General features: G+C 44.1%; 2 protein-coding genes across 3 annotated transcripts in view; one reads left to right on the forward strand and one right to left on the reverse strand.

Moving 5' to 3' along the window:
- The window catches only part of RARS2 (arginyl-tRNA synthetase 2, mitochondrial), a 41,263-nt gene extending 38,520 nt beyond the window's left edge, over window positions 1–2,743 (forward strand). Inside the window, exons 18-20 of the mRNA XM_059835343.1 lie at window positions 189–263; window positions 1,203–1,266; window positions 2,647–2,743. Coding sequence (XP_059691326.1) covers window positions 189–263; window positions 1,203–1,266; window positions 2,647–2,733 — 226 coding nt within the window. The 3' untranslated portion in view covers window positions 2,734–2,743. The remainder of the gene's footprint in view (window positions 1–188; window positions 264–1,202; window positions 1,267–2,646) is intronic.
- Window positions 2,744–4,319: 1,576 nt separating this feature from the next.
- Window positions 4,320–21,508, reverse strand: SLC35A1 (solute carrier family 35 member A1). 2 transcript variants are annotated; one of them, XM_059835439.1, is made up of 8 exons: window positions 21,443–21,508; window positions 18,139–18,316; window positions 11,559–11,718; window positions 11,030–11,182; window positions 10,163–10,229; window positions 6,758–6,934; window positions 6,213–6,347; window positions 4,320–4,876 (listed from the first exon to the last, which is right to left on the reverse strand). In XM_059835439.1, exons 1-8 carry the CDS (start codon window positions 21,456–21,458, stop codon window positions 4,746–4,748), a joined length of 1,017 nt encoding a protein of 338 aa, XP_059691422.1. In that variant the 5' UTR covers window positions 21,459–21,508; the 3' UTR covers window positions 4,320–4,745. The 2 variants fall into 2 exon arrangements, with proteins under 2 accessions (XP_059691422.1, XP_059691421.1); XM_059835438.1 differs by lacking the exon at window positions 6,758–6,934 and having other exon boundaries at window positions 21,443–21,483.
- Window positions 21,509–22,985: the final 1,477 nt, after the last annotated feature.

Consider the following 22,985-nt stretch of genomic DNA (forward strand, 5'->3'; position numbering starts at 1 on the left):
GTGAATGAGGAAGAAATAATCAATTGTGTGCCAATTACATGGCTTAGGTCTGGTTCAGAAGATTGTTTTTGTTAATTCTGCAGTTGTGGTTGTGTGTTTGTTCTGACTTAAGCAAGTCTGATGAGCCTTATATCTGAGTACACCTTCCTACCACTTTAACAGCAAACAATCCTTTTCTTTCTTCACAGGTATGATGAGGTCCTATACAGATCGTCTCAGGATCTGCAACCCAAGCACATCGTCAGCTACCTCCTCACGCTTAGGTAAGATGATTGCTGATACTGGCGTGCATCTCCAGTAAGGACGGGTGTTCCTGAGCTGGCTCTGCAGCCCTCACATCTGCACTGCTTTGAAGAGTAAAAATATTGGGAAGATGTAAATTTGTGGGACAGTTTCTCTGGAGCTGAAAAGGTATAAAGTAAGATAGCAAAGAATATAATAAGTAGTAGAGATCGAGGTTGGAACCAGGAACAAAGGAGCCAGGAGCCTCCTCAGAAACTAACTGCTTTCAAGAAAAAAAAATCACTTGGCTGTAACCCAGTGTCTGAACCCAAAATCATGCTGGACTAATCATATCTTAAAGAGCACATTCGAGCTGATAATATGCTCTCAAATATCAAAATTTCAGCTAGGAAATTTTTTCAAACCCCTTTTAACCACTGATCTCAGCCTATGCGTTGAGATAGACAAAGCATATTATTACTGTAAGTCATACTGCATACGTGACCTCCATAGGGAGGGTCCCCATAGGGACCTGTCTGATTTAACCGCGCAGTGAAACACTGGAGTAGACTTGCTGGAGGAAGCTGTAGAGCCGGTGTATGGGGAAGGTTTTAACAAGTTACAGAATGGTATAAGGAATCATGGACCTTGGGAATGACAGGGGAGGCTCTCAGTGATCTTTCCAGGCTAGTTTTGAGTAGGTTTGGTTTTTTTTTTTGGGGGGTGGGGTGGAGTGGAGAGATTGTTTTGGGGCTATTTTAGAAGCATTAAGTTGTTGATGGCATGCCCTGACAACATGCAGGCTACAGCAAACCATGCCCTCCCTCAGCCAGGTGAAAGAGGCTATTGGAAATAAGACTCTGGCACGCTGCAGTTGTGGCTCTTCCAGTTCTGCTGCTTTCTCTAGGCCATAGCACTGCTCTTGTCAAGAGACTTGATCGTTCTCACCATTCATTTTTCCATTTCATTTTCCATTTCAGCCATCTTGCAGCTGCGGCACATAAAACCCTTCCTGTGAAAGGCAGCACCCCTGAACTAGCCCAGGTATGGCACAGCGTTGTTAAGTGGCTGGAGTCCGTGGGGGTCATCCCAGAGGAATGATCCATTAGGGCTTTGCTAACCCAGCTGTGTAACCACTTGGGTGAATATGCACCTGCAGGCTAATGAGCCAACAGGCAGGCTCTCCCATGGGCAGCACCGCTTTGGGAAGGCAGGGATTGCTGGTCATGGCTGTGCCTTTGGGAAAGGGCTGCTCTGTCTGATCTTCCCCACAAAAAAAAAAGCTCCATAAGCACAACTGCGCCAAACCCAGTCAAGCCCCTTTCCTTCTCATCACCTTTCCTCCTGAACTTTTTAAACGTAAACATTTGAGCATTTAACTTGCTGGTTAATTTCTGATGGTTTCCTTCAGTGGTTATGTGGGAAGACAGAGAATTAGGAGATAAATGAATCTGTCTCCTCCCTCTTGCCACCTGCATAGCCCAAGTTGTCTGTATTGCCTTTTTAGCTAAAGCACAGAGGCTGACTACTGTAAATGTGCAGTTTCAAATAGATGTGAAGTATTTTCTACTGATCTCCCAGGCAATGTTTGACTCCTTAACTGCTCAGTCAATAACATACTAAATACACTGCCTTTCTTATTTTCTCTTTCATCCATTTCAAAAGCAATTACCTACCTGATTTTGGTAAGAAATCACATTTAAGTGTTGGGCTGTGTTGTGGGGGGAAAAAAATTCAGTGGAACTGATGGAGCTGCGCTCTGTATTTGAGCTTAGATGCTGTAGGTATTCCTGCCTTTGAAGATGGACTAAGACAGTCCAAGCTACCAGGAAAATTTCAGTTCCTTATCCTGTAAAAAAATATTTCTGAATATCTTACAATGTGTCAGCTTTCAAGAGCTATTTTTTCGCAGCAAGGTTGATAGAGCCATTCCCAAACAGCCAGCTGTGTAACAGCTAAGATGTCGACAAGGAAGAGTGACATTTTCAAAGCAGCCCGCAGTTGCTTGGCAGCCTCTAACCCAGGCACAGCATAGAGGAGGGATTCCAGCAGTATCCTCAGGCTGTAATGAAAGATTTTCACATTTTTGTCATTGCTAGCTCTTTTGCAGACATTTCCTCTGGTCGCCCTGCCCTGAGGGTACTAGACTGGGCGGGACACCCCTCTCCAGCTTCTCTTCACTGACAGAAGTGTCCCTCTGCTGACACTGTAATGTGCTATGACCAGCTGCTGTGAATTCTGCCACCATTGGTGTGCTACTCAGTACTCCGATGACGTGTGTCCCCAAATCCCAGTGCCCTGCATGGGGACAGAGGGCACAGTGTTCTCACCTCTGACAGGCTGCTCCTAACTAACTGCTCTCTTGAGAACTACGCCCTATTCTGTTAACAATACCGTAAGCTGATGCCTGTTCTTGTTTTCCAGGCAAGGCTCCGTCTCTTTCAAGCTGCACGCTCAGTTCTAGCCAACGGAATGAAACTTCTCGGCATTACACCTGTAACTCAAATGTAATGAGGCTGTATGCAATGTAAAGTCACCTCTCTTAGTAAAAGGATTTTTTCCAAGATAATATAAATACTCTCCTGTGTGTCATTGCTAATGCAGCCTGGAAATTCTTTGTCTGCTCTTGGCGGTTTGTATGTTCCATCATACTGACTGCAGAAGAGCAGGCCTGGTACAGCTGTTTGGGGGAGGCTGAGGTTGTCACAATTGCTCTCTCCCAGGCACTTGGTAGGAGTTGTGTACTTAAGACACTAGTCTACCTGGTATTTCCCATAAAAGAAAGAGAACTGCTCTGTATTTGCCATGTAAATATAACATCCTTTTTGTAGAGGAAGTGGTATTAACTGCACTGCCCCAAGCAATCAAACCTCCCCCCTGCTGGGGTTGCCATTATGTACTTAGGCCTGACCGTACAACAGCTACAGGTGCTTTGTACACTAACAAACTGAGTCAGACCACACCACACATTTTTTTCCTGTGTTGTACTGCACTCCCCTTCAGTAACATTAGCCAGGACCAACTGCCAACTCCATCACATCCTGTTGCTTACCCATTCCTCTGTCACGCCAACATGATGACCGGGGAGAGGAAGGTTTGCTGCGCAGCTGGTGGAACAGGAACTGCAGTGCTCCTTCAGCACCGTACATGCAGTCAGAGGTGGCAGGTGCTGCTGCTTGGCACGCCTGAGCCACCACACTGACGAAGAGAGGTGGAGCATCATGTGTAAGGTAGTGCAGGTGGCTGCTCTGGCCTCTGAAATGCTGACAATACCCACCACCACCACCACCACCACCAGCCTTGACTCACCAGAGCGGCACATTCGTGGCACACTGTTCTCCATGCACAGAACAGTTGGCGAAGGGCAGAGAGGAGCATGCTCTACCCCAGGAACAGAATTTAAGCCTGTTTGTTACTGCTGTGTTTAACATGCCCCACTAGTAAAACCCAGCTAGTTAACTCACGGCTGAAGGAATCCAACCAGGATATAAACTTGGTCACACTTCTGACTCCACTTTGAACGTAAAACAAGTTGCCCAAATGCACTAGTCACTTTTCCCTCAATGCAGAGGTGCAGTTCCTGGAAGGGTAGAATTGAGTGAGGCCTCAAAAAATGAGGGAGGAGGTTTAAATTACACAGTTGGCAGTCATAAATTAAATCAAAGCCTAACATGCATTACAGGAACTCTTCTCAAGCATCAGTCTGTATGCACAAAAAGTTTTAAAGAGAAAACATACAGATAAAAATCTTCTAGTCTGACACTTTGAGTTGACTCATACTGAAGCCAGAGATACAAGAACACATATGAACCTTCCCCTGTACAAGTGGGGTTTGACAAAACACATGGAATAGAAGATCCCTCTCCCAGCTACATCAGGTATAAAAAACATGCGAAAAGTGAAAGAAAAGCTGCAACTTAAGCACCAGTCTTTCATTCTGACTTTTTAAACCAAACAGCAAGTGCTACTTCTAATCACTTCTAGGTAAGTGATGTTTGAAGCATGGTTATTCCTGGTGGAGTTGCATCATCTCATATGTAGCACCTAGAAGAGAAACTTTTCCTGTCGTTAATCAAACTGCAATTGCCAACTAGTTTAAGAGAAAATGCTGGCAGTAATTGCTCTTTTTAATAGATTTTTTTATGAAGCTTTTGGGCATTTCCACCCTCAAAGGGCAAGACAGTTTATCAAATACACAAAGAACCAACTTCCCCCCCATTATATACATTATGTACAACTGAGTGTTCAGTTCCTTCATTCGGCTTTCCTTGTAAGCAGGACTCTTCATTGTTTGATGCGAATGAAGAATACCTTCAATAAAATACCCATCCAGCTCCTCAGCGGTGATGTAAGCCTCAGCGTCAGCCACTGGAAACTTCACATGTATCGCAGAACTAACTTCTGCTTTTAGTCTATCCCACTTAAACCATTTCATGACTAGCTTAAGGCTAATTTTTAAAAAATGTAGGTTTTTTTAAAGTCCATTTTTTCTCTTGTCTGTCTGTCCATTTTTACGGACAATGTCACACAGTAGCAAGTCTCTCTTTTGAGCTCTTAGCCTCTGATGGCTGGATTTTTGTGGTGTCTTGTCGAGGTAATCCATAGAGGTAAATAGAAACGCACACCAGGAGCGCACCCAGGGAGAAGGTAACAGCTGAAAGAAGGCAAAACAGTTTAAATAAACACTTCTGTAGAAGAAGAAACCTTCAGAAGACTAAGCTGTGTAAGTTATGATGATATCTGAAGGACAGTATTAAAGTTACTCCCAACTAAACAGGACAAGCTGTTAATAATTCACAGAATTCACACTCATCCTCTGTCACCGGGAACTCTCGAGTGTTTACAACCCCCACACCACTTCAGTTAGTCTCATATCAGCAAGAACGTGGTGATGGTCAGAAAAGCAAGCATGAGACATCTCCTGCAGTTCCAGATGCCATCTGACAGGCTCACTTTACAATTACCGATAAAGATACAGTGGACGTGATAAAGTAGCCTGCGATAACACACTTTGTTTGCCTTTCCACTTTTAGATAGGGTTAGGAAACACTGTTAATGAGGCATTCACCAAAAGATCACCAGTCCAGGTTTGATCTGTGTCAAGTATCAAGAAAATGTTCTGCCCAAGTGGTTTTTAAACTAGTTGTGTTTTTCATCACTTGCTTTAAGGCACTCTTTTTCAGCCAAACACTGATGATTTTCTCCTTATGCAAACTTCCCTTAAGTTTCATCTCACTAATGCCACATCAGGAAGCTAGTTTTTCCACCGTCACACCATACTATCTTTGGATTATGGTAGGAAAGTATAAAATGCCCAAAACTAAACAGTGAAGGACTGAGCAGGAGCTACTGAGTACAGTATCGGGCACAGAACTGATCAGGGAGAAAACCCTTTGTAGTTGCAGGACAGCCCAAAGCAATCTGCTGTTTCCTTTCAAAAATATTCACCCCATCAGTCATGACCCCAGCTGCTGTTTGACTCGCTCTCATATGCTGTTGACCACAGCAAATAAGGAAGGTAAAGGTTAACGCAGTAGTGGGTATAACTTAACAGGGATGTGGCAAAGCCCTTGCAGAAATAGCTGAGGAATTAACTTGGCACTGGCTGTACTAAAACCAACAAGAAATGATAACTTATCAACAGCAGTCTCAGGTAAACAGCTGTATCACACACTAAACTGCATCCAAAAGTGATTCATGAATAAAGCCGTATAAACTTGTAAGCTGTTTAAATTGGAAAGAACCCTTCCATTTGAGGTTGTAGGATGCCTCTGAAAGAACTAACTGTGAATGCCTTTGAAAGCACAGGATCATCAGGCACCTTATGTGACACAACAGGGATGATACGTTAGTGCATAAGAGTCCTGGAGAAGACTAAGTTAAAACCAGAAAAATTCAAAGGAGGTGCAAACATATGAACTGCGTACAGCCTGCTAGCCAGGAAGGAAACATGGGTGTACGGTCAAATCAAATGGCAAAAAGGCACTTACTTATCTGGAGGCCAAAGAGGACGACTGATGCCACAGTAGAAAGAACAATGGCTGCTGCTGCAGAAAAGCCTTTCATAATGTTGTCTGTGTACTTAACAACAACTGATGTGTAGAGGCCACCTACGCTGGCAAGAACTGGAAAGCAGATAACATGCTTCTATTAGTAAAGGTGCAGTAGGTTACTCTTGAAATGATGCATTTTACTCCACTGGTGTACTCATTGTTGGGGCTACGTCATCCTAATCGGTGATGTAATGCAACATTCAGCAAAATGGCATGTCTACATGGCATCTAGTAGATCAGATACAACTTATTTAAAGATTATCTACTCACTACTCAGTCATTTAGACTGCTGTTTCAGCACAATTTTAAATTGAAAAAGTGAATAATTTCCAAGATAATTATACTTTAAAAAAAAAAAACCACCCTCAAAACTCAGTAAAGAACAGTGGATCAGACTGAATTTGTAGCTTCATGCAATCACTTATATCATAGTTAAAAAGACAAAACAATGTAACAAGACCCTAAAGCCACAAGATACTTACAGATGACAAACCAGACGTAGTATGTATAGCCATAGAAAAACCCTTTCTCAAGAACTTGGGCTCCGTCTGACATGTACACACCAAATAAAGTCACCACAATCCCAGATAAGTACATCTGAATATTCCTCACCCACAACGAAGTATCCGAACTCTTTAAGACCTTCTCAAAATAAACTCCTACAAAAAAAAAAAGTTTCCGTGAGATGAAGTGTCATCTTTAATGATTCATGCTTCATAGTGTTTTAAAGCCAGACAGGAGTACTGAAATCATCTTGTCCTACAGACAGGTATAATATATTTCACAGAAGTTCCCAATGCAGAAGGCCCAAAAACACATCCTGCTAATGTGTGTTTTCCAGGATAGGATCATTTTAATGGGTACATAACACCAAAAAGATTCTATTTCTCTTTACAGTTGTTTTAACAATGAACCTCATCGACAATTGAAACTACTACTCATTTCTGTTTGATTTGCCAGGCTTCTGTCCAGCAGAGCTTCTTCTGTACAATTCTACAACAGAAAAAAAGCATTTCACCTTGGCACCTGGAATTTTATACCCAGGACAGTATTTATGTATTTTAGTATGACGTAGAACTTTTTCCTTTCCCCTCCATTGGGATACTTAGCAGTAAAAACTTAAAAACAGGGGTGGGACTATATTACCTCAGTACTGAGACTGAAAATTCCTCGGAAGCCTTGTGCTTGCAGAGTACTTGGCAGAGCGGCGACGTTCTGAAACCACAGCTTCAGGGGATTGATTACAAGAGCAAATCAAAACCTATGCCTTCTCTTAATTGAAACTTCAGATTGGTTTTGAGGAAATGGAATTCATTTTAATCTAAAGCTCTTGTTCACAGTGCCACGCTGACGAGCATTACTATTATGCTCTGCGTTACTGAAATTCCCCAAATCCTTTTTCATTATTCTACTTGGGAGGTGTATGCCAGAGTAAAAGGCCGACAAGGCCATCACCAGCTGCCGCCTTAACCATTGCTCCCACACCAGGACTCTGCTAATCTCTGAAATTTCCTCCGCATTTCAAAACACAGACAACAGTTCGCAGGACTCCAATCTTCTCAGACACTTCTATGACTTTCTGGTACGAGTCCTACTGACTAAATGCTTATCGCTGATTAACGTCACCCAAGATCTTTCATACGATACAAGAAAAGTGTATGGAACTGACAAAGACAGCACAGAGAAAAGTCCTGTGGGTTAGAAGCCCCAGGAACACATTCCTCCTCCTGAAATCACAGAGTTAGCTTCAAGGAAAGTCTTGGTACTCTTATTCATGAAAAATGCAATTTATGATTTAACACAGTATATGGAATATTCATGGTGAATGAATTAGAGAACAGATTGATATTTCAGGTGTTCAAATAGTAATACCATGTTTCCCTGTTTGTTTTTATCTCATACGAATATACATTTTTAAAGTCTAAACAACATCAACAAAAAACTAGTCTTGTTGGTGATTGCAGTGCTTAAAAGAACCCACAGTAATCAATCTCGAGTTTTCTGCCCGCTGAGAAGACCCACAGAGCACAACCAGATGTAATCAATGCACCAGAAATCTGGCTTGAATAGGAAGCATACTTGTAAACTTTATAAACTGTAACTTGTTATAAAACAAGTAAGCCAATGAAATTATGCTTTCAGATTCCCAAAAAAGCATAAAAAACCCCCAACACTCCACTAGGCAGGATGAAGGAAAGAATGGGTGCTATTTAGGAGAAATTATTCTTCAGTACCTTTTCAAGTCACTAAGGGTCTGGCATTATATATTTGTCCAATGCTCTTATAAGTATTGTTGGGCCCCCGGACACTTGGAAATTACCACAGGATCAGCAGTTTGATGAAAAAACTTTTTTCCAGCTCCAGGGGACAAAACCACGTAATTTTTCTGATTTTGCTGTAATAATATAAAACACTTAACACGGTCAGTCCAGAAACTGAAGGTTTAACGCCAAAGTAACTTCTTCATGTGGGTGGGGGAAGGAAGAAGAGGAAAGGAGTTTGAATAGAACTTATGTTTTCAACATGGAAAGCCCCAAGGGCACAAGGAAGATGAAATACTCTGTCCTCCCAGCTGCCTCAAAGCTACAGCTGTCAGTGAGGAAACACCCAAGCTGCAATCCTTTTGCTGCAGAAGAAAGCTGTATGTGTCTAAATCCTCTGGAGGGGCCCGCATCAGCCTTTTCGATGGTCTGAATTTGCAGACCTTTAGAAGCACAGCTATCTCCCCACATGATCAGAGAAAGCTAGAGAACTTCAGGAGACTTTGAAGGCTTCACTATGAATGCTATATTTTGTCTCATGGCTTGGGAGCATCTACTGAAATGAGTAAATTTATAACCTTCCAGGAAAAGCTGATCAAGCTCTACACAGTCTTATTTAGTACTTCTGCTTCATAGTGCCCATTTCACTGAAAAGACACCAAACAAGAACGACATCCTCCTTTTCCCCTCTGCCAGCCAAAATGTTTTCCAAGAGTAACAAGCGTGTATGCACGGCACAAGATTATTCTTGCAGGATTGTATGGTACTAGAGGTGGGTGATAGTACCTTGTTTTCTTACAGAGGGAGGGGGAAGAATCCAGTTTACAGATATGAAAATATGCCCCTGTGAGTAATTTGCATTTCCTTATTTCTTAGCACCAGCTCACTTGTCCTCCAGCTCTGGTCTCCTTCTGCAGAAGCCAGAGGAAAAACTACTCTGAGGGGAAATACTGTTTGTAAAAAAAAAAAAAAAAAAAAACCAACAAAAAAACCAACCCAAAACCAAACCACCAAACAACAAACAAACAAACAAAACCCACAACGAAAAATCCTTCATGGAGTTTACCTAGGCTTCCTGTTACTCATCTTCCTCTCTGCCTTACTCATGCTCCCTCTGCATCTCACTTAGTTTTTCCACATACAAGACTACGGCAATGTGTACTTTGGGGCTGAGCTAGCACAAGAATTGAGTGAGGAGCACAGCTCCCCTTATAAAAAAATGCAAGTATTTCATGCGATCACCATAAGGGAGCTATTCACTGTAAAGCCAACTTTATAAAATTGATGTAGATAAATTAATTGTACTGAGTGAGTCATTATGGATGTTCCCCACAGTATTAATTCCAAGCATTTGAAAGACGCTTCCACTTGCAAACCAGCCTTCTAAGTTGCATTACGTAGAACCAACAGTATGTGCTTGTAGTGATTTGCTTGACAACTGGAGTAATCATGTCATGAATGTGTCATAATTACTGCAAGTAGAAGATAATTATGGGCAGAGGAGATAAAGTCCTTTTTTATCTTCTAATCAATGAAGATAGTTAACTAATGTAGAACGTTCTGGTTTAAACATGATGAATTCTCCAGTCCTTTTGGTGTGACCTGTGTATGGAAATAATACTATACCTGCAAATCCTGAACATAATACAGCAACAGCAATCGCTCCAAATCCTAGCCATGGATTCTGCTCCACCTGCAACATCGACCGTTATTTTAAAAAGGATGCAACACTTCAGTAATTTACAACAATCAATTCCAGAGCTACTTCATTAAATACAGCAAAATTACTAGCATTTCATTACATTATAAAATGTACTTGCTTAGCCAGAGCTGTCCTTCAGATTAGCTCAGCGTAGCTGTGTGGCGTTTCACTCTCTGCATGTACTCCTATCAACCCTTGCAGTGCTCAGAGGTACAGTCTACTTGGCTGTGGCCAGTCTTCCCAGCAGCATGGCCTGCCTTTCCCACTAATGCTGCTGACCAGCAGCTAAGACCTAAGAAACAGAAGACGCTTGTTTCTTCCTGGAACGGGATTAGGTCAGTGCCTCGGAAGCGTGTGTTTAAATGACATACCCACACCCAGAAGGCACTGGAGTTTCACTCCTAATGCCGCCAGGTGCTTCGATTCCAAGTTCTCTGCTCCAACAATTACAGTGACACCAGGGCCAACTGCTGGAAACAATATATTACTCAGATACTCCTATGATGGTGCATTAGACTGTGGTAATTTATACTAATTGTAGCAATCAGCTGCCTTTCCAACAAGTGAGACTGGAGCAATACCACAAGCCTGCCTGAACTGGTACACAACAAATGTGAAAGTGAATGATCAAACTTGCATTTAAGTTGTAGATGAAGTGGCTGGAAATAGGAAACGGATCCTGCTCTGTGGAGTGTAAGAGACTTTACCTTAATCCCAGCTGCTGTGAAGTGAAATACAAAGCATAAGGCAGTTTATTTTTCATTGTGAAGTGACAAAATGTAAACTCTTACCTGTACTTTTGTAGCCTGAGCAGGCTTCCACTGAACCAGGGTAACACCACCACACAGCATGAAGACAGAGAACCACTGCAACTTACTAAGGGTACGGTTTAGCATTAGGACTGTACATAAAGCTGTACAAGGGATCTTCAGCTGGTATGTCACCTACAGAAGATGGGAATATAGCATAGAGGGTGTGGCTTTATAAACTCCTCCAAAACAAGAAAATAAAATAGAAAATTCAACTACAGAATGACAAAATTTTATATTCACTGATTTCCTATAGATCCTTGCGGTTTTGTACTGTCGCCAATTACAAAGTCAATTTGAAGTGACTCTAGCAGTGAGTAGGTTAGCTCAGAAAGCCAGAGCACTGCAACGGCGTGTATGCTCTGAATATAGCAAAGCATCATTTGGCTTTTAACACTGAGGCTAGAGAGGGTACTGTGTGCTAGGCAGACAGATACCTAGCACGCATGCCTCATGAAACAGTAAAGAGAAATGTATTTACAGATCAGTTACTGACAAAAACGTGTATTACCTGATAGACTGCTGCATCCAAGTTGCTAAGAGCCACAAACGCCATATTGTTTTGGAGAGCATACACCAAAGACGGAACGCTTAATTTTAGCAATTCTGTAGGGCTTCCAAATACATTTTCTTTCAAAGATGTTATTAACCTTGCCAGACTTCCAGTTTCTCTGCAAAATAAAATATTACTATAACTGAGGGCTCTTCTTAAACTGATATTTGAAAACAGAAATCAAATCAATGAAAGCTTTGGGAAGGCTGAAAATTTGTTCTCAACAATCAGTTGTACCTTCTGCTCATTAAAGAAAAATTAACTGGGAAAAAACAGTGAGGTTATCAACAAGTAGGAACCCGTGAAGACAAAGAAGACATTCTGGAATCAGGAGATTAGATGCATTAATGTGTAATAAAGTAAACAACAACCATGAACACTGTAAACAGTAGAATAAGTCGCTAAGTATACAGGCAGTGGGACAGAAGGCTGTCATTTCCCCCCACCCCTCCTTTTTTTTTTGGTATTAATATTTGTGTGGGATGTCAAATGCCTGTGATTTTCCAGAACCCCTTTAAACTGGGTCTCACAGTACAGCCAAAAAAAATTGTACCCTTGCACACTACTGAGCTGGAAACACCTCTCATTCCTCAGCCAGCCCTGGGTTCCTCTTCTCGCTTGCCCTGCGGGAGACACTGGACTGGCACCAGCACACATGTGAAGAGGTCTGGCGGGTGTGTGGCAGCTCCCTGTCGCCTTGCATCTTCACACATCTTCACGTAATTACAATGCGATTCATGTAATTACATGCCTGCGGAAGAGCAGGCAATGGCGAAGAACGTGTTGCTTCTTGATGCTGTCCCCTTTTGCGGCTTACTCCTCAGCTTATTAAAGGTGACCTCTGCATTGCTAGTTCTCCCTTATCATTTTTACATCAATCTGACATTTCTTGCTTACTTGTCGCTGCTACTCAAGTCCTCCAGTTCCCTTCCCAGCTCTCCCCAGGTCCCACGTTCCCGCTTTCCATCCTTCTCTCGCTTGGCCACTGTCAAATACCAACATCCAAAATCCCTCCCATCCCCTCCCACAGGCCTCTCAACTTGCAGCCTCTATTGCTCTTGAATTTAACGCTCCTTTTGCTTCCATTACACGTGCATATGAACAAATGGCTCACATCCTCCTCAGTGCTCCAGGAGCTCAGTTCGCCACATTTCACCCACGTCCCACCTTTTCTTTTTCACAAAAGTACGTCATCTACCTGCCCCAAACTCTTATTAGCAATTACCAAAATTAGCAATTTCTCTATGTCCCAGGCTCCTTTATTAACCACCTTGTTCCTGCATATTTTCCATTCCTGATCAGCCCCTGACTCTGTGCTCCAGGTTCTTAAGCTTTTCCTCTCCAGAGACCTATGGACTATATCCTCTCATGATCCTTCCATCCAAATTTCTCTCCTCCCTTGCCTTCCTCCCTGCCTGGCACCAAGCATGTACCTCCTTTTCTTTCTTTGTAGTGAGAGCAGTCTTTATACAGGCAGCTGCAAGGGATTCTTTTTGTCATTTTCCCATAACAGAGAGCACACACAAAAAACCAGAGTCAGGGGCAGTACAGTTACCAAACAGAGGTGAGTATGGTTTCCCCCACTCTTGTTGTACAAGTAAGGTCACATGCCAAGCTCTTTCCTAACTTAAGGGGACACTTTGCTTGGGACAGACGTGGTGACACCAAGCGTGTCACATAGGTCTTTTGCAAGACACGTCTGGCCACAAGGGACAACCATTGACATGAAAATCTATAGACAAGTAGCACTTAAAGTGAAGTTTGCAATACAAGGAAGGGAAGAGTTCATGCTACATCTCACCATGGTTAGTTGCACTAGACACAGAGCTGCATAAAATGTTATGAGTCATTGACATTATAGGCAAAATTGTTGGTTTACTTATTCCTCAATGTATTTATTATATTGCCCAGCACTGGGAGAGAAGATGTACAAGAAAACCTAGAGTCCCTGGTAATACCCAAGTACAGCTGGACTAAAGTGTTTCTATCTCAAATGTCTAACTGCAAATAAAATATAATTAGCACAGCTATAGTTCTACTCTGTGAGAATAAGTCAACAAATACCACACAGTAGTGGCTTCTTCTACTTGTCGCTACTAAGGTAGGCTGTTGAACAAGAAAATAATATTTAAACTCTACCTGCTTCTGTCCCAGACCATGCTCGGTGAATCAGCTGATCAAATGTTTAAAGTCAAATCACAGCAGTAGTAGTAGTTTGTGTCTGCTTTGACTTCCAGCATGGAATTTCAGCAATGAAGAATAACAGATGTCCAGTAAGCACCATTTTCACCTTAGTTTTTGAGAACAAGAAGATGAACTATCTAATAGTTCATCTTTGCAGCGGGTGTGCTTTCTGAAGCATGCACTTACCAAGAATCGCTAACTGTAAGCTGAATTCAGTACAAAGATCATGTGGACACAGATTTAAATCTACACAAAAAAGAATTTAACCAAGCCTCTGTGTACAGCTGATAATGCAAAATAAGGTGCCCAAAGATGTACACTGCATATTCAAATAAAAAAATAAAAAATGATCTAGCTTGAATTCAGCGTTCTTGATGTTGATCAAGATTCAACTTAAAAAACATTCTGTTTTCTTCATAGGTCTGAATAGCTGAGACACACTAACAACAATCAGGTCTGCAACAGAAACATGCATTTGTTAGAAAACCTGAAGTTAAAACTAGAGTTTGCAAATCAGGTCTACTTTTCTTCATCCATTGCTAATTAATTATGTGCTATCTAAGAATGTAGACAATGTAATTACCAGATGGCGAATTGGATAAATTTAAATAAATACAAGAAGTTCAGTTGAGCAAACAATTAACACAGCTTATACTATCATAAACTTCTCCTTTGAAAGACAATTTTTGGCATTCATCCATTCAATGTGCCTTCCAGGAGAAACCTTAAAAGTAAACACAGTGAAGTCACAGTGTAAGAAAACTAATTCTGCAGCCGGAACAATGCGAGAGTCATACTCCAGTATCCTGTATATTGCAATAATGAATGCTGCCTGTTTCGAAAAGAAAACGATACCCACCCAAATGTATCCCGCTGCACAGAAAAAAACAGATTGTATTCCACCTTCTAACTGGTGATTAAACTACAAAGGCACCTTGCCTTGGTAAGACAAATTGGTTAGGACTTTAAAACTGGAGGAAGCTGTAAAGGAGACACTGAAGGAAACTCTGCTGGAATTTATGCTGTTCAGCATATTCATAAGTGATCTAAAATGGGAGATTACTAGGAAATTGGCAAATTTTGCTGATTACACTCAATTGGCAAATTTTGCTGATTACACTCAATTATATGTGGCATCCAAAAGAAAACTTTCAATAGTTGCCGAAGGGTCTGTCACTACACCGAGCAGAATTCACCAGATCCTTTGCCATCTGAGAAACAGCTCAGTTACCTGGACAACAAAGGCAGACATTCAGACCCACCAGTAAGCGAGACCTCCTACCAAGAAGAGGTGAGCATGGCCTGATCAATAGCGTCTGCTGGTGCCCATCTCTCTCTCAACTACGGAGAAAAGGATCAGGCTGGATCGATGGGCCGAGGCCAATTGGATGAGGTTCAACAAGGCCAAGTGCCGGGTCCTGCACTTGGGTCACAACAACCCCATGCAACGCTACAGGCTTGGGGAAGAGTGGCTGGAAAGCTGCCCCGCAGAAAAGGACCTGGGGGTGTTGATTGACAGCCGGCTGAAGATGAGCCAGCAGTGTGCCCAGGTGGCCAAGAAGGCCAACGGCACCCTGGCCTGTATCAGAAATAGTGTGGCCAGCAGGAGCAGGGAGGTGATCGTGCCCCTGTACTCAGCACTGGTGAGGCCGCACCTCGAATGCTGTGTTCAGTTTTGGGCCCCTCACTACAAGAAGGACATTGAGGTGCTGGAGCGTGTCCAGAGAAGGGCGACGAAGCTGGTGAGGGGTCTGGAGCACAAGTCTTATGAGGAGCGGCTGAGGGAACTGGGGTTGTTTAGCCTGCAGAAGAGGAGGCTGAGGGGAGACCTTACTGCTCTCTACAACTACCTGAAAGGGGGTTGCAGAGAGGTGGGTGTTGGTCTATTCTCCCATGTGACTAGCAACAGGACAAGAGGAAATGGCCTCAAGTTGCACCAGGGGAGGTTTGGGCTCAATATTAGCAAAAATTTCTTTACTGAGAGAGTGTTGAAGCACTGGAATAAGCTGCCCAGGGAAGTGGTGGAGTCACCATCCCTGGAGGCATTCAAGGAACGTGTGGACGTGGCATTGTGGGACATGGTTTAATGGGCATGGTGGTGTTAGTTGATGGTTGGACTTGATGATCTTACAGGTCTTTTCCAACCTTAGTGATTCTGTCAAAAAAACAAACCACTAGCTGACCAGATCAGAATAGATATTATAACCTTCAAACAGCTCAGTGAATCAGGTTCATCCCATTTTAACTGGCAAATAAAGCTCAGTTGTCAATAAATGAGAAAGAATAATAGGAAATGACAACCCCAAAAAATACAGCACTCGTCTCTAAACCAGCTATGAGCATTTGGGAAAAAGATTCAAGCAGCTCTCCAACAGTGCCAGCTCAAGGCTCAGCTGTGTTCAGAGAAATGAGCAGAATGTCATGAATCCTTAGGAAAGGAACTGAGACCAAGACAGAAAGCACCTTCACCTCTCTGTCTAATGCCACGGCATGTTCACATCCTGAATGCTGCATGCAGCTCTGGATCCTGTTTCAAAAGGGATGTAACAATACTGGAAATGCTGTGGAGATGGGTACTAGGATGATCACAGAAAAATTAGACTAGGACTCCCAGCTTAGAAAATAAATAAGTGATGAAAACACAATACAGATCTGTAGATAAATGAAAATAAAAATGAAGGGGGAAAGATTATTAATTGTATCTGTCAACACAAGAAGACAGAATCTAGTGAAACTGCTAGGAAAAGTGTTTATTAAAAATTACTTTTTCATATACTGTGTAATTATATTGCAGAAGTCATTTCACAGGTACAGTAGGGACTAACAGTTCAAAAAAGAAACTGGACAATCTCACAGAGGACAGGATCGGTGTGCACACAGCATCCAGGCTGGGAAATCCATAAGCTTCTGCCACCAGCTAAGGAAAGTTCAGCCCGTGCTTACCCTATTGCCTGTACTTCTGGTCTAAGCATCCTCTGCTGACTACTGTCAAAGGGAATACGATGGGCTACATGGATTTTTGGCTGTGCAGGGCTCTTCTAAAAACATAATAGACTTCCGAGTTAAAAGTAATTGTCTTTTTAATTATTTCAAGCAAAAAGACCATTCATACATTTAATGAACACAATATTACCAACCCTTAACAAAAGGAGATTGCTGACACTGCTGAACTCGGCCTCTCTGGTATACTATAAACAGCCTGGGTCCCAGGTGCAAAAGAACAGATCTGAGAAATCACACAAACAGGTAAGGCTACCAAATGCCACCCACAGGTCCCTCACTATTAAGAAACGTGGGCTGCTGCAGTCTCCAGACAGCAGGCTGGATCAGGATCCACACTGGCCACAACGCTGGGAGAACCACAGCACAACCACTCACCAGCAGAGACACTTCTGCCAACTTTTTGTGCTGGCAGAGTGGGAAGCCCAGGGTGTGTAAAATGAAAAATAGAAATTTGCCACTGGTCACACTTGCCTTTTCTAACGCGTTACGCTTATTAAAAGGTTAAACCAAAGGCAGTTTGCCACAGCTGCCTTACCAAATTCAAATATTGTCTCATTTCTAAAGCAAGTAAAAAGCCATTTTGATGTTAAGTAGAAAAGACCTGATAAAAATCTGAAGTACACCATGTGACTTAATTATCCTCTAGCACAAAACAGCCAGCCTTCTGATGTACCAAAAGCCACAAAGAGATAGGCAGAGACCCTGAAAGAACAAATTCTACCACAACAGCAAGAACTGGGCTTTGGAAAAGTCCAGAATATAAAGATTCTTCCAAGGAAGGATGTAGCACAGGGAAGCTGAGAGGAAAGACAGCAGACTGATGGCCTCCCTACTTCAGATGCTCACGTGTGGACTAAAGTTCTAGTTCTTAGCGGTAGTCTGGGATTATAGAAACTCTAATATTTTCTGACCACAGCCTTTCAGCATTGATTCTCCAGGTTAACAGAGACAGCAAAATGTCTGTCTGTAACAGTGTTTGGGAAAATTTATGAGTAGGAACATTACAATTTTATATAAAACTCAGCAGACGATGGCTCACAGTCCAGCTTTCATCTACACCAATATTTTAAAGACCCAAAACATCGCAGATAATCCATGCTGACATTTTGAACCTATTCCAAAGCATACAAAAATAGAAAATATGCAGAAAGGACACACCTGAATACTGTGCTGTTTACAAAGCAGTTTCAGTTGAGGAGGACTCACAGGCTCTAACCCACTCTAAAATGACTCTTCCACAGCATGACTATCCAGCCACATTCTCAAATGTATCTGTACTTTGCTATCTGAGAATCTGAGGTTAGAAGCAAGGATTCAGTTTCAAAATACTGATTAGCATTCCCATACTTACTTAGCCAAGATGCCTACACTCAAGAACAACTTAATAACTTCAGTGATGCACACAGCCGTTGTTGAAAAGTAGAGTTCTGTCTCCACTGTCCTTGTGTACCGCAATGCAACTGTGTATGTTGCAGCAACCAGGGTCATCACTGTGAGGCAGTACAACTTGAACAGTAAGCTGACATTTTCTGAAAGAAAACAAAGATAACAACTCAGCATGCCCTTTATTTTAATTTAAGAACTGAAACAGGGTGTTCTGCAGCTGGAGGACTGTATCAAATACTACTGTAGCAGCATACAAGAATTACAATGTTGTGAAACACTTCCTATAAAAAGTTCAAGTTTTAAATTTAAAGTCTCTTCTAAAAGAAGCTTGTATAGGAACTCCAGGTGTTTGAAAATAAGATGTCCTCTTGCCCTCATAATCATCCTTCATTCTAGGAAAACTAATCATAGACTGCTATTTATCTAATAGTAATCAAAAAGTCTTTCTGTGCTCTCCTGCTCTTTAGCTGACAGTAAGTGCTCGCTCTGAAACGGCAGCTGACCCTCTCCACATAGTATACTGAAGTCTGACACAAAGAGTGTTGGCAGACCAGTAAAAGCAAAGAGATAGGAAAAGTTCAGTATCAGCAAAGAAGGGAATCAATCTAGCGAATCTTAATAAGGCAGCGTTTTTTTCCAGCCTTGTTTTCCACCTAAGTTAGTAAAAGAAGAGAGTTTTTCTCAGAAGGGTGATGGGACCTCATGCAAAGGGCTTTCTTGAAAAATTATTCTCTGTAGAAAACACTAAATTTATAGCTATTCAAGTAAATTAAATCATACAAGGACTACTTATCATCTGTGTTTTCCCCTCTTATCTTCCCCACTGCTATACTCCTACAACAGTAGCAATTCTTCTAACAGTTTTGCCCTGGACCAACTACTGTCCTGCATAATTTGGGAGTGAGTCTGTTCCAGATCTACTGGTGAAAAGCAGTTTTTCATAAAACCGCTCTCCTCTAAGGCCTAAGAGTTTCATCGGGTGGACGTGGCCAGGCCACACCAGTTCCTTCCCATGTCACAGAATGGCTAAGACTGCATCTGTATCAGTGAAGAGAACCACGCATGACTCCAAACAGGACTTCTCTGCATGAAGGCATGACCTACAACACGAGACATTAGCAAATGTGTGGTGTCTACAAAACCATTTTTCAAACTGGTAAATTATTCTTTGTTATGTATAGCATCTGACGGGTGGATGTTGGTCATTCGGCAGCATCTTCCGGGCCATTATCTGTCATGTTCTGAATGTCCTAAAGAAACGTACTTTAACTGGTATAAGTTTATGTTCCTCTGCTGACTAGTGAATGAGCTAACAGATAAGCTCCAGGCAGATCTGTAATAAATTTGTTCATTTAATACGGGAATGAATTGCTGAATCCAGCGCAACCGATGTTTTGGTTTATTTTTCTTTCAAGCCAGTGATGTCTTCTATTGCACAACATTTCTGCAAGGTACAGTTAATACCTCCTGCTGCTGCAATCACTTAAATTAGCTACTTCCTTATAGATAAAAATCTTACCCACGTCAGTAACCACTTTTAAAAGGTAGAGCCAATTAGTTTTTGGACTAACAATGCTTAGAAGAGACTTACAGCTATAATCCATTTTCAAATTAAGTTTGGATTGCGGGGAGGGGTGGTGGGAATCCAAGGGCATAACAACCAGAAAATAAAATTAACCCAGTCCAGTTTTACAAAAATGTATTTTCTAATGATATTTTAATGCTGACAGAAATTATATTAACAATGTGGTTTTACACATTAAGATTTTAAGTCTATGCACGACCGAACTAAAACTAAATTTAATCCTTGCCTATATTAACTACTCTTTAAAAAATAAGTAAATGCCTCGATTTGGCAACAGTTTGCAAACTTGGGTAAACCGAATGCAGCAGGACATAATGAATCTAGTGACTATACTAGATAGTTCTAGCGTTATGTAAAAAGCTATTTGTAGTTAGTTGTCAGCCTTAACATTTCTCCAGCCTGGCTCACACGTCTGCATGAGTACCAGTGCAGCACTGGGCGCAGAAGGCAAGTATAGCTGGGGCACCCATATCTTCTGCTGGTAAGTCTGAACTTAGACCAGCTTCAAAAAAAAAAAAAAAAAAGCAGCTAAAAGAAGCTGTTAATTCTTTCCCAGAGTTTCCCTCACTGGCTTCAGCAAATCCCGCTCAAATGAAACAATTTCCAGCAAAAGGGACCAGACAGGCCAAAAGCCTCAGGATATACATGCAGGCCTCCCACACACCTCCACAGCTCATCTAACCACTCCGCCAGCGCTCTTTCAAACGGCAGCCCAAGGCCAAGCCTGGCACTTGAAGTAGGGCCGAGCAGCCTGCCAAAGGCAGCTGGAGCGGTGGGCACCTCAGACCCGGCCTTACACAGGCCGCGGGAAACCCTCCTGCTCCTGGGGTTCCCCCCTTCTCATCCCCACCAAGCCTGCTGCCAAGAGTCGAGGAGCCCCGTGGGGGAAGCGGGCAGAGGGACAGGCGTCGCCTTCCTGAAGGGTTTAAGCCCACCTGGCCTGCCCGAGGGCTCTGGCTTCGAGACCGCCGGGGCTCCAACAGAGACCCAGGGTCCGGCGGTGTTTTTAGGGACACCTGCGTCACCCGCAGGGTGGGTGCCGAGGAGCAGGGGGGTGCCCGGGTGCACTGACGGCCTGGGCCTCAGGGCCTCGGGCTAAGCCCCAAAAGCCTCGCGCCGCGTTCAAACGCCCCCAGAGCGGGACCGGCGACAGAGGCGCCACCGCTCCGGAGACGGCTGCGGCTGAGGGTGGTCCTAAAGGCGGAGGCGCCACCGGTGGCCCGGCGAGCCCCGGCACGGGAGCATCCACCGCCCGATGGGCGGCAGCGGCCGCCCTCTGTCCCCCCAGACGGCGCCTCCCACACGCCGGAGAGGCGGCGGTCGCGTCGCGCGGCCCCCGCCGGCCCCGGGCCACGCCGGGCACAGGCGGCGGGAGGAGAGCGGGAGGGCGGGAAGGCGGGGCGGGGGGGAGAGCCCCTCCCCGGCGCGGCCCCTCACAGCCCCTTCCCCCCGCGCCCGCGGTGGTGGCGCCCGGCACCGCAGCCCCCGGCGGGGAGGACAGTTCCACTCCCTCTGCAGCGGGGGAGGCAGCGGGGAGCCGCCGGCGCGCGGGTCGTGCTTCCTCTTGGCGGGGGAGGGGGGGGCGGGATTGGCCCCCTTCTCCGGCCGTACCTCCCTCCGAGAGCCGCGGTACCCCTCTAACCAACGCGCGCCGCCTCGCTCCGCGCCGCGCCGCCGCCCTCACCTTTCGGAGGCGACATCGTGCCCGCAGAAGGCGCCAAGACCGCCGGGCCGGGGCCGTCCGCTGTGCCCCGCCGCTCCTCCCATTACACCATAGAGTGCGGCGCGGCCGCCTAGAGCGCCCCGCCTCCCTCGTTTCACCATCGAGTCGGAGGTCCGTCTCGCCCTGGTATCCTCTCTCCGCGCCGCGGGAGGCGGTGGCGGCAGGTGGCGGCAGGGCCCGGAGGCAGGCTGCCGCCTGGCGGGCCCGGGCGGGACCTCTCTCTGCTGCCGGTCAGTCAGCGCTGGTTGCTCTCAGCGTTTGCCGTGAATAAGAACAGCGCTGTTTTCTGATGCGTGCCCGCTTCTACTTAGGTATTTGCTTCCCCTCGTAACCTTTATCCGGCTGATTTGTGTCTCTGCCGCGAGTGCGCAGAGGAAAGTATTTGGAAAGGCGCGGGACAGGGCGTACCCGGGAGCTCGGCGGTGGGTCGGAGCGGCCCCGGGGGATCCGTCACCCCGACTCCGGCCTCGGCCTCGGCCTCGGCCTCGGCCTCGGCCTCGGCCCCCGGCGCGGAGGGCTCGCCTGTCGGCAAGGGCCATGCGGTGATGGGGGGGGCCGTGTATAAATGCCTCTCTTCGGAGGCCGGGGAGACTTCAAGGATTTGAAAAGGGAGCGATAGTGTAATCTCTGCAGCTACGCAGGCGGCCATAAACCCACCAGGTGGTTTTAATGACTGTATTGACGCATGCAGGTTGCTGAGTGCAGCTCTAAGGAATTTAAGCCAGACACGCTGCAATCTACATATCCCCTGATGCCTGTGTACCTGTCTTGTGCTCCCCAAACAGCAAAGTCTACAAAGGAGAAAGCCCCCAAACCAGCTGTAAATGCAAAGGATGCCAGCGTGCTGCGACGAGCTACCCTTTGAACAACCTTAAAGCCTGATAATTGCAAGGGTTGCACTTTGTTACCGAACCCCTGGCTATGAGGCTCTCTGTGCATTGCACGGCCTTGCCATCACCAGTGCGCTCACCAGCGGAACAGAAGAACCAGATTCAAATAAAGAAAAACTCAGGCTCAAATAGGCATCAGCTGAACGTTGTCTCCCCTTTCGCATGAATAAAGCCATTTTGAAAAGTAACCTTTTTTTCTGAACTATTTTATTGGTAGTAAACACCCAGGAATCTCACACATGTATTTCTCATTGCCAGTAGTAAGCTCTTAAGTACTGACATGTTTCTGCTGTGCCAAAACTGAGATGATTTACAATACTGCAGTAGCTTCTCCAAATGGAAAAAAGTGGGATAAAAGGGATTTTCACTTACCAGTTTTCTTTTAAATAAATGTATTTATGTATTCTTAAAACACTGGGTTGTTGGTTAAAAGTAATAACTTTAATGTAAAAGGTTCAAAGCAAATGATGATAAAAATACATGGGGATGACAACAACAAAATGTATTTAATGAAGCAGCAACAGGGTATTTTCTCTGAATTCAAAAAAAGCTGCAGCTGGTAATACTATTCATGTTTTTATTAATAAATCTAAAAATCAGTGCCAGCTCATCAT

The sequence above is a fragment of the Gavia stellata genome, chromosome 2 (assembly GCF_030936135.1).
Source record: "Gavia stellata isolate bGavSte3 chromosome 2, bGavSte3.hap2, whole genome shotgun sequence".
NCBI classification, from domain to species: Eukaryota; Metazoa; Chordata; class Aves; order Gaviiformes; family Gaviidae; genus Gavia; species Gavia stellata.